Source organism: Brassica napus, chromosome C1 (genome assembly GCF_020379485.1).
Source record: "Brassica napus cultivar Da-Ae chromosome C1, Da-Ae, whole genome shotgun sequence".
NCBI lineage: Eukaryota > Viridiplantae > Streptophyta > Magnoliopsida > Brassicales > Brassicaceae > Brassica > Brassica napus.
Window position 1 is genome coordinate 4014300 of NC_063444.1, and position 11526 is coordinate 4025825.

The 11526-nt window shown below is 35.9% G+C and overlaps 2 protein-coding genes across 2 annotated transcripts; both read right to left on the reverse strand.

The window, feature by feature from the left end:
• Positions 1-6329: 6329 nt before the first annotated feature.
• Positions 6330-7346, reverse strand: LOC106372839. Its single transcript, XM_013813108.2, has one exon. The coding sequence runs from the start codon at positions 7344-7346 to the stop codon at positions 6330-6332; it is 1017 nt and encodes a 338-aa protein (XP_013668562.1).
• A 1047-nt stretch (positions 7347-8393) lies between these two features.
• On the reverse strand, positions 8394-9138 carry LOC106374237 (flowering-promoting factor 1-like protein 1). Its single transcript, XM_013814311.3, has one exon. The coding sequence runs from the start codon at positions 9025-9027 to the stop codon at positions 8653-8655; it is 375 nt and encodes a 124-aa protein (XP_013669765.1). The 5' UTR covers positions 9028-9138; the 3' UTR covers positions 8394-8652.
• Positions 9139-11526: the final 2388 nt, after the last annotated feature.

Below are 11526 nucleotides of genomic sequence, written 5' to 3' on the forward strand. Positions count from 1 at the left end.
ACTAAATGAAAATAAAAGAAAATTTACACATAAATTATATCACTGATAAAAACTAATACATCACATCATACGGGTAGCGCAGACCACCATAGGTAAACAAAATTTTCAACACCCAATTTCTTTCTCTATAACTATAACTTTCAAAATTTCCCATCAAAATCACTTAAATGGTGCAAGTGTTTAAGGCATAAAGTTGTAAGCTAGAAAAAACCGGTGAATATACACACTTTCTTGAAGATTGATTTAAGAAGATAGGCTAAAAAAGATCATATAAACTCCACTCAACAAGTTTTTATATTTAGTTATATCTTTATTAGCCAGTCCGTTTACGTTTCCAAATAGTACTTAAACTATTCGTCTACACAAGAAATATCACACATTGCATTGTTCAATAAATAATATTTCCTCACATACATTATAGAATTCTTAATGGTAACTAAATATCTGACTCTCAAAAGTGTTGCAACAGTTCTAATAATAACTTTCTCATTTTAAATAAATTGCAACATCATCAAGCGACTAATACAAAATCACCACACCATTGTAAACTACTACAAATGGAATTATCTTTTATCATAAGTAATATTTTTGGATCAAAACTCTAAGTGCTAACTTAAAATTAGTTTTTAAACAAGAAGATAAACATTGTTCGGCATAATAAAATAGTTTTTATTATAACTTCCCGCCCGTAGGGCGGGCCGACCCTAGTAAAATATAATAAAATGCAATAAGACACTTTAAAATAGGTAATTTCTATTATGTACTTCTGTACTAAATATTGTCGAAATGTTTAGAAAATACAATAAATGAAGTGGTTAGAATGTGTTAGAAAAGAAAAATAAAAATTGTAAGAAAACATTTAAATTTAAGAAATTATTGTTTTGTACTTTTGATTTATTAAAATAGATATTGTATATTATTTTGTAACCAATGAATTAGGAAATGTTATTGTGTTTATTATTTAATGGTTATGATTTGATTTTCATATATCATCTTGTTTGTTCCCCAATTCAAGGGAAAATCGGTTTATAAACAAATTAGTAATTTTGGAGTTACTGGGAATATATTTACTTGATTTCCGAAGTCTTAGAAGAATATTTTATAAACAAAATAGTTGATTTATTCTTAATATATAATCAAATATATTTTTTGATAAAGCCAATATATAATCAAATGTAAGTAATGATTCATAATGAATTGTATATACCAAAGCCGTAAAATCACCATAAGTTGATTATATTAATAGTTGATTTTTGAGTGAATTCTTTTTTTTTTTTTGACGTCAAGCGGCCATTCTATTACTCAAGCTTGAGGTAGACTGGGTAACCAGACTGGAATAGAACAACCAATAAAATGTAACTTCATATGGAAGGATCTAGCAGTCTTAGCTAAAAAATCAGAAAACTGATTGCGCGCTCGTGGAACATGAATGATGTTGAAATCCGGAAAGCAAATCAGCAGCGTCTCTATCCTTTCCAATTCTGTCGCAAAGCTAGGCCAGACATGAAGATCCTTTATCATTGCTATCAGTTCCTTGCAGTCTGTCCCAAAGCTCTAGCATGTTCTCCATTGCCCATCGCAGAGCTTCTACTTCCGAATGCAAAGCTGATTCACGTCGATTAAAATTTTTTGTCCCCAACAATTGAATGTTTCCTCCACTGTCCCGCCAGACTCATCCACATCCACTATACTGAGCCGAGGCTGTCCAAGATCCATCTAGCAATCAAATTTTTGGGTGAATTCATGGTTGTTAGATTATCTTAGTATATGAATTGAATTATTCATTAAGTTAATATATAACCTTGAATTTTCTTGGTGCAGGTAAAATCAGCTAAAGGGTGAGGATTTATCGGTTCAAAAAAAAGGGTGAAGATTTATCGTATACTAAGTTCGTCTCTTTCTTATTTTTTTGGGCAAAGTTCGTCTTTTTCTATAGATGAATTTGAAGAGAAACGTAGAGGGAGGAAAAGTTATAGTATACATACATTATTCTTGAGATAATCTTTGTTGGTTCTATTTATTTTAGGAAAATATTTAAAACTTGGAAAATACAAACATTATTTAAATATAAGTTTATTTAATTATATATTCAGTAGCGTTGAATTGTAAATATTGTGTAAGTTTAAGGGTAAAATCTAAACTGTACTTCAGTTTTAATATATTAAATTAACCTTAATAAATAAACATAGAATATACATTATAAATATTAATTACCATAAAATTGTGTTAGCAAACAAGACTCCATCAATGAACAATCATTAAATTTGTATTCATGGAAAAATGTTTAATAATTATAAGAAAATATATGTAAAAATGATATGTATGTTTTTGGACTCGCCAAACTATATCACTTAATGAAATTACTAAGATTATGTTAAGATATTTTTCCATTAATAAACAAAATCTTAACAAATAAAACCATGATTTATACGATTACTAATATTATGCAAAGATATTTTTTTTACAAAACTAAACATCGACATCAAAATAACAGTTGATACAAAGATCAAGCTTTACCATTACAGAACTAATAAATAACATCATCAATACAATACACCCATCAATATGTTAGTTAAAGAATTTAACTGAATTTATTATGCGTTGATTTTTTATATTATACGTACCCATTGTCGGTGATACAATAAAAAAGGTTAAATTAAACATAAAATATAGTTATTTAATATTTTGTTTAAATTTTTTATGTTTTAAACTCTTATACTGACAACTATATAATACATTTAAATTTATAAATAGGTATTATGCATTTAGTATAAAAAAAAATATAAGTAAAAATAAATACCCGCACGATGCGGATCAAGCTATAGTTGTATAATTATGGTTTTTCACATCTGCATTTTATTAGGTTTCACCAGTGTCATGATTCACATTTTCCAAACCTATATAATCTTTATCTTGCTTTTAAAACATGTTTCGTTATCTGTATTAAAGAATATGATTTTCATTTATTAGAGCCACTGGAAGTTGTTGCACAAGTATTAGTGAGTTGTATAAGTTGTTGTACAAACATGCTTTTGTCTGGACGAGTGCTTTTTTTTTCTTAGTTGAACTTTAACTCTTGCAAGGTTCGACCAACACGATCTCTATCGTCGGTTGAGACTCGAAAGACCACTCTAAATATGAGCATGCATATGGTCATTGATTATTATACCCCAAGTCCAGTCACATCTTTATTAAATACTTTTTGTCTTTATTTACTACTATAGAAATGTGTTGGCAAATTAACGTATGATGTTTAGTTAGAAAATATGTTTTCAGTATCAGTTTAGGTTAGAACCTGAGATCCCTATATATATAATAGTAATATTCAAGCATTTGAAAGGAAAAAACTTGTATGCTCAGTTCAATTGTTTGGTGTAGCTGTGTAAAGAGATTTGGGGATCAACCCTCAAATACACAAATAGGGATATAGAACAATCCAAATGCTGAAAAAATCTTTTAGCAGAATTGCAGAAAACTACTTATCCAATGACAAAAAAATCAAGCGGTCCAGCATCTTAGGCCATTGATTTTTTTTTTTTTTTTTTTTTTTTTTTTTTTTTTTTTATAAATATGTGAATTATCATTAAAATGAAGCTAATTTGTACGATACAAAGAGTTTAATCGTTCAAGCTAAATGATGCCAAAAAAAGAAAAAAACATCAAAGAGCTTCAAAGTTGAGAACGTGAGAACATCAACATAATTCTTAGGAAAACTTCAGCCAAGCTTGCATGAGTCCCCTAAATTTCTTCATCTCCTTCCTTGCTAGGATGGAGTTCCTTATGGTTCTGTCCAAATCTTTGAATATCCGATGGGGGGTAGAAGACAGACCATTGTGTAGGCGGCTGTTACGCTCTGCCCATAGCTGATAAACAGTCGCTTGCGTAACAAGGCGACGCAGTGTATTGGAGCAGGTTGTATCTGAAGTTCGCAACCACTCACACAGTGCAGTCCAAGTGTGGAAAAGAGTAGGGCGATATCCAAGACGAACGGTAATAAGGCGCCACACCCGTTCACTAAAACTGCATCTAAGAAAAAGATGATCTCTTGTCTCTTCACATGCATTTGCACAGAGGAGACAAGAATTGTCAATACCAGGGTCCCAAGTAGCCAACCTAGCTTGAGTCGGTAACCTGTCTTGCATAGCAACCCACATATGAAACGCATGTCTCGGGATATGACCCGAAAACCAAACAATCTTTTCCCAAAGAACTTGCTGTCCGCAATGCCTAACTGCTTCCCACGTATGACTGGTGGAGAAGTTGGTTGAGCTTTGTTCACTAACACACCATTTGTAGGAGTCAGCAGAAGTTGATTGAGATGGTAACGGTACCGAACAGAGCATGATTTGAAGTTCCTCTGCTTTGGGGGATCTCGCAGGGCGAAGCCGCCACCCCTCGAGTGAGCAACTGTCTCTGATTGTGGCATGGAGAGGAACACCGATGTGTTGAGGTCCATTGTCTCCAAAGAATTTGATCAGTGGTCCAATAGGCAGCCAATAATCAAACCAAAAACTGGCCTTGGTCCCATCTCCTATGTCACATTTTAAGAAACGTTCTGCCAAAGGACGAAGTCGGAGAATAGACTTCCAGATCCATGAAGTTTGTTTCTCCACTTCGAAGCTCCAAATGCTCGCTCCCTTAAGACGATTTCGCTTGGTCCAAGAAGCCCACAAAGACTCTGATTCACAATGGAGGAGCCAAATAAGCTTGAGGGACAGAGTTGTATTCCACGAGGAGAGATCCCTTAGGCCAAGTCCACCCTTAGAACATGGCATACAAACTGATTTCCAAGAGATTTTCGCAGCAGCTTTACTAGTGATGTTTCCATTCCATAAAAATCTTGAGCACATGGACTCAATTGATTTAATACAGCCTTTAGGCAGGATGAAGCTGGAGAACCAAAAATTGAGGGTTCCTGATATGATGGAAGCTAAAAGCTGCCTTCTACCCGCATAAGTGAGGGCGCGCGATGACCAAGAAGAGAACCGTCTTTTTAGTTGGTCTAACAGTGGCCTGTAATCACAGATTTGAAGCTTTCGGTGCATTAACGGTAGGCCCAGGTAACGGACAGGGAGCGAGCCAATAGAGAAGCCAAGACTTGATAGGTCTGAGGATTCTAACTCACTCATACCCGCCACGAAGAGCTCTGTTTTCTGGCGGTTCATCGTCAGGCCTGACCACGCGGAAAAGCCATCTAGAGTTGCTGCAATCCGCTCTAGAGAGCTTTGTTGGCCATCAAAGAACACCATGATGTCGTCTGCGAAAGCCAAGTGTGTCACTGGCGGGTTAGAGGCTGACGGGTGATAACCAATTTGTCCATTGAAATAGTCGTTGTTCAGCAGTTGAGCGAGCACTTCCATGGCCAAAACGAACAGATAAGGCGACAGGGGGTCTCCTTGTCGAAGCCCACGAGCACCCCTGAAATAACCTCCAAGCTCCCCATTCACAGCCACAGAGAAGCGAGTAGTCGTGATGCACTGAGATATCAGGTGAACATAGGAGTCCGGGAAGCGCAGAGCTCGAAGAATAAGCAGGATGAAACTCCAGTTAAGAGAGTCAAAGGCCTTCTTGAGGTCTATTTTGAGGGTTGACCTCTTGGTGATGTTCTTCCAATTGTACCCCTGGATAAGCTCTGTAGCCATAAGGACGTTTTCGACCAATAGTCTTCCCGGTATAAAGGCAGACTGAGTGTTTGAGATCACCAGGGGCAAAACTTGCTTCAGCCTATTAGCAAGAATTTTTGAGATAACTTTGTATGTAGTATTGCAGCAAGATATAGGCCTGAAGTCAGAAACAAGAACAACATTTTGCTTCTTCGGTATAAGCGTCAGAATCGTTGTGTTCCACTGCTGGAGCAGTCTACCCGTCGAGAAGAATTCTTGGACCGCCATAATCATGTCTGAACCCACTGTTTTCCAGTGGGCAGTGAAGAACTCGGCCGGATAACCGTCAGGACCCGGGGACTTGTTGTTTGGCAAAGAGAAGAAGACTTCTTGAATATCCGTATTGAGGATGGGAGCCTGAAGCAAGTCAACCACTGAAAGAGAGCATCTAAATTGCAGCAACTGAGATAACTCATCAAAGGTGGATGTAGAAAGTAGGGAAGGCCCACCCAAAAAATTCTCATAATAATCCAGAACCATGTTCATTATCCCTTCCTTAGTATCGATCACATTGCCATGTACATCCTGAAGAAACAATATTTGGTTCTGAGCGGCCCTTGCCTTAACGTAGCGGTGATAAAATGAGGTGCTAGAGTCTCCTTTTCCAAGCCAATTTACATGAGATCTCTGCTGGAAAAAAGATTCTTCTGCCTTTGCGAGAAGAGATCATTTTTCATATGCTTTTCTTTCATTCAAACCAGCTTGAGGTGAAGGCCTTGAGAGCAGAGCATGCTGGCAGTGAGAGAGCTCCTCAAACGCCTCGGTCACACGTTTTTCTATACCAAAATAGTTATCCTTACTGAAAGTTCTGATGATACTCTTCAATTCTTTTAGTTTCTTGGAGACTCTCAGCATACTAGTACCTTGAAAGGGCAAAGACTTCCAGCACTCAGAGAAAATAACCTTAAACTCGGGATTTGCATTCAACATCGAGAAGAATTTAAAAGGATGTTTCAGCTTGGGTCTGGAAGTATCAAGGAAAACGCAGCATGGACTGTGGTCGGAGATGCCTGGATCACCAAAGACACCAAGGGCATTGGGAAAGGAGGAGAGCCACATATCATTAACCAGGATTCTGTCTAATTTCTTGGCAACAACCGAGGCACCTTGTTTATTTGACCAGGTGAACGTGTTCCCACAAAACGGCAAGTCAGACAGTGCCGATGAGATTGAGCAGTTTAGAAAATCTCTCATACCACGAGATGAAGAGGCTGCAGATGCCGAAGAGTGCTCAGAAGGATCTAAGATTTGGTTGAAATCGCCTAACACTGTCCAAGGAGCTTGAGCAATGGAAGGAGAAGTAGATAGGTAGCATAATTCAGACCATAACTCTCTAAGCACTTTTCTGCAGTTAGATCCATAAACTAGGGTGACAACAAACTCCGCTAAGACAAAAGGGAGTTTCACTTTGCACGTAATGCTTTGGAGGGATTTGTGGATCACCGAAACCGAGACTGATGGGTGCCACAACAACCAGATTTTTCCTAAATCCGAAAATTCGTAATTACAATCGTAATGCCAGCTGGGGAAGACTCTGTTGATGATTGACACAGCCTTGATACTACTGACATGCGTCTCCAACAGGCCACCAAAAATTGGCTTATTCAAACGAAACCATTTCCTAAATCCGCAACGTTTTATTTTGTCGTTGAACCCTCTAACGTTCCAACAAAAAATATCCATAGAGGGAGAAAATTCAGAGGTTTAAAGGGCCTCTGCGCCTAACAATCTTTTTGGTATTCCTCTTTGATCTTCTGGAGATCACACGTATATATTGATCTTCCCCATCGTCTGGGTTGTCATCATCATTTGACACTCCTTCGGATTCTGGATCTGGATCATCCTCTTCAGAGGTTCCATCTGAGGAGGCAACATGAGAGTCAAGGTTTTCAGCATGAAGATCTACAAACAGATGGCTTGCCGATGGTTGATTTCCAGTCCTGACATTCTGCGTGGAGGTCTCTCCTGCGGAAGCCGCTCCTCGAACCATATATATGTAATAAACCGAACATAGGCAGTGTTAGACGAGAAGGATTCGTGCTAGATTATTTGGGAGAAGAAAGGAAGTTTGTTCGACATGGATAAGGAAGTGACAATGTGGGGGAAATGGGCAGTGGGAAAGCTAGGTATCACGTGCGCCCATCATTCTAATATGTGATGAAATATGGAAACGAGCAATCAGTAACTGACAGCTATGTAAATTCGGTAGAAAAGTATGAGAGAACACGTGCGCCCATCATTTTATCCATTGTCTATCCCAAACCTTTGGGGGACCTTCTCTAATTGCACATCTTTTTTACTTTCCCTCTTTAGATTTCGTCTTGCTTGAAATTATCATTGTATTTTTTTTTTTTTTGGACTGAGATTATCATTGTATTTCGTTATGGCTGTATCTATATTATATCATAATATCTATGCATTTAAATTTAATCATGTATCTATTGGTCTTTCACTTTTTTTTAGAAACATATTGTTTTTTTTTTTTGAAAAAAGGGCTTTTAGAAACATATTGTTAATTATGTTTTTATAACAATCACTTTATTTTTATGACAATATGTTATCATGGAATATGATTTAATCCTGTAATTACGTATAAAAATTTTTGATTACAGAACAGTGATTAATGTATACAATTATCGTATATCAAATCTCTTGAGAGATTAAATTTCTCATAAGTATATTTAATTTAATTACTTATATTCCACACATCATATTATTTGAATGCTAATCTTGGACCAAAACAAATTTGTCTCGCATTATATAACAGTCAACTTTGAAATCAACCACTCAAATACATAAAAATCATAAAATGATACAAGTCATTAGAAGGGCTCTAGCTTGAGACCACTATAAATTGACCTAACACAAAACACATACAAAATAAAACAAACCACGAACAAATTTATACATGATATATAGATATATCAGCGAGAATGATTGGAGAGTATCAAGACTCAAACTGACCCAGTTCAGTTTTGATGATCGGCTACTACATGTCTCGGACATGGAAGACGTTAGGGTTCTTGACGACGATATCATACATATGAATAGAGTTAAACTTTGAGAAGTCTCGTGGGAGAGAGATGAGATCGATGGATGTTTTCTTGTGGAACTGGAGGAGATGATCGGCGTTGTCTCCATAGTAGTACCTCTCCCATCCAAGACCCTTCAAAATCCTCTCAAGAGATCCGTACGAAGAGACAACCTCGCTGGTCGGAAGATGGAGAAGGATCTTCCTTCTCATCCTTTGCTGCTGGCTACCACCGGAGGAGGTAGAGTCCGACGAATCTCCGGAGGATTGGTTGTAAGGATTCTCAACCAGCCTCATCACTCCGTTCTTGTTGAACATCCATACACCAGACATTGTGATGATGATTGTTTATAAACTAGGTTTTTAGTTTTTTGTGTGTGTAAATTTGTTTGTATGCCTGCTCTTCACAATGAGCTTGTTGATTTTGATGAGGACAAGGAAACTGTGCAGAGGGTTATATATATGTTAGTAAAGGGGCCCTGTCTAGATGCTGATATATCTTATATTAATATATTTATATGTTAAATTTAAAATTCCAGAATTCTCGAAAGGGACAGAATCTTATATATCAATCTTCCACCATTTTATATATCACATTCGGGCGCAAAAGAATAACCATAGTTCCATAAAATTAAAGCTATTTTTTCTTTTCAAACCAGATGTAGGTAACTTATATTTCCATAAGGGGATGGGAAAAATATCCAAAATCCACCGTCTGATCATAAATTCAATCTGATCCAACTCAAAAAAAATACTCGAGGTCTACTATATATATCCAATATAGATAACTAAATTTAAAGACGATTTGGATCCAATCAGCTTTTGTATAACTTTCAGTGCCGGTCCTGACATGGCAATGACCACGAGCAATTTTTCAAAAACGTGGCCTATTCTATATAGGGGTTTTTGCCAAAACTAATCCACAACTTGATTTTAACTCCAAACTTATACCCAAACTTGAATCAAATGCAAAACTAACCTAAAAGCCTAGTGAAATTACAGCTCAGCCTCTTGTGACCAAACAAAAAAACAGAAGCTATTTTTACGAATATAGCCCTAGTAAATCGTCTGAGTCGTCTGAGATGTTGGAAGTCGTCTGGACGACTGAAGTGTAAGTCGTCTGGTACCGGTTTATTTTAAAAATAATTTATAAATCTTGTAAAAAAATATTTTGATGCGTGAAAAATAAAAATCAAGTAATTATAAACAGTTTTAAGTGATATAAATTAAGATATGATAAAATTGATTTGTTTTGAAGATAGATGAGTGGAAGTAGTGAATCATGAAATACTTTGGTTTAGGAGTTTGACAAAGATATGTTGTAGTATTGTATGTATTGTTAGGGTTAGATTTTGGAAAACTAAAATGTTTTTTTCAAAAATTAGTTTTCACCTATATGTGTTTATTTATGTGTATAGTAAACACTTTTCAAGTTTGATTTGATTTTATGAAGTCTTTAATTAGATAATTAAGTTTAGGGGTTATGTTTAGGGTGTGGACGACTTATATTTCAGTCGTCTGTTGAATAATTTACTCGGACGACGTATATTTTAGTCGTCTGTTGAATAATTTACTCGGACGACTTACATTTCAGTCGTCTGGTGAAGAAATTAAAACAGATGACTTACATGTAAGTCGTCCAAATATTCCCGCCTAAAATTTTTTTAAAAAATTATTTTCCCGCTTAAATAATTTAAACAAGACGACTTACTTGTAAGTCGTCTGGAAAGTCTTCTATTTTAGTTTCCCGCTAAAAATATTTAATTTCCCGCTAAAAATATTAAACTCTTCTGGACGACTTACATGTAAGTCGTCTGTTTTAATTTCTTCACCAGACGACTGAAATGTAAGTCGTCCAGGAAGTCGTCTGAGTAAAAAATATTTAATCTAATTGGATTTTTTGTCTCCCTATATAAAGAAAAATTTACACATTCTCTCTCCTCCTCTCAAATGGCTGCAACAAAAATGTAATGTTCATCATTCTAAAACTCTCCAACCTCTCTCTAATCTCTTTGACTTGAAAACACCAAACTTTATATGAATTTTTCAGTTTTGTCTCATGTATTTCTTACTAATCTATCTCTTTTACAGGTTTTTAATCAAATGGTACTCATCTTCCATTAATTTAAAGGTAAATCTATTAATTTTAGATATGTATTTTTGTGTGTTCTATAAATGTAGATTTATCTAATCTTCCACTCATTTTCTCTATTTTTAACTCATTTGAACGTTTTTGGATATGCAGGTTTTTCAGATCTGGATTTGATATGCAGGTTTTTCAAATCTGGAAGACTTCTTGGACGACTTACCTGTTAGTCGTCTGGAAGTCGTCTGGACTTCTTGGAAGTCTTCTGACAAAGTCGTCTGGACTTCCAGGAAGTCGTCTGGACTTCCAGGAAGTCGTCTGGACTTCAGGGAAGTCGTCTGGACTTCCAGGAAGTCTTCTGACGAAGTCTCCCTTTCATAATAGATCTGAGCGTTTTGGTAAGTTCTTATGTCTGATTTTTCTTCATTTGGGAACTTCTTGTTGTATAAAGTTCTTACTTTTTCCCAAACTAAAACTCTCCAAACCCACTCTAATCTCTTTGACTTGAAAACACCAAACTTTATATGAATTTTCCAGTTTTGTCTCATGTCTTTCTTACTAATCTATCTTTTTTGCAGGTTTTTAATTAGATGGTACTCATCTTCCACTAATTTAAAGGTAGATCTATTATTTTAAGATATGTATTTTTGTGTGTTCTGTAAAGGTAGATTTATCTAATCTTTCACTCATTTTTTCTGTTTTTAAGCCATTTGAACGTTTTTGGATATGCAGGTTTTTCAGATCTG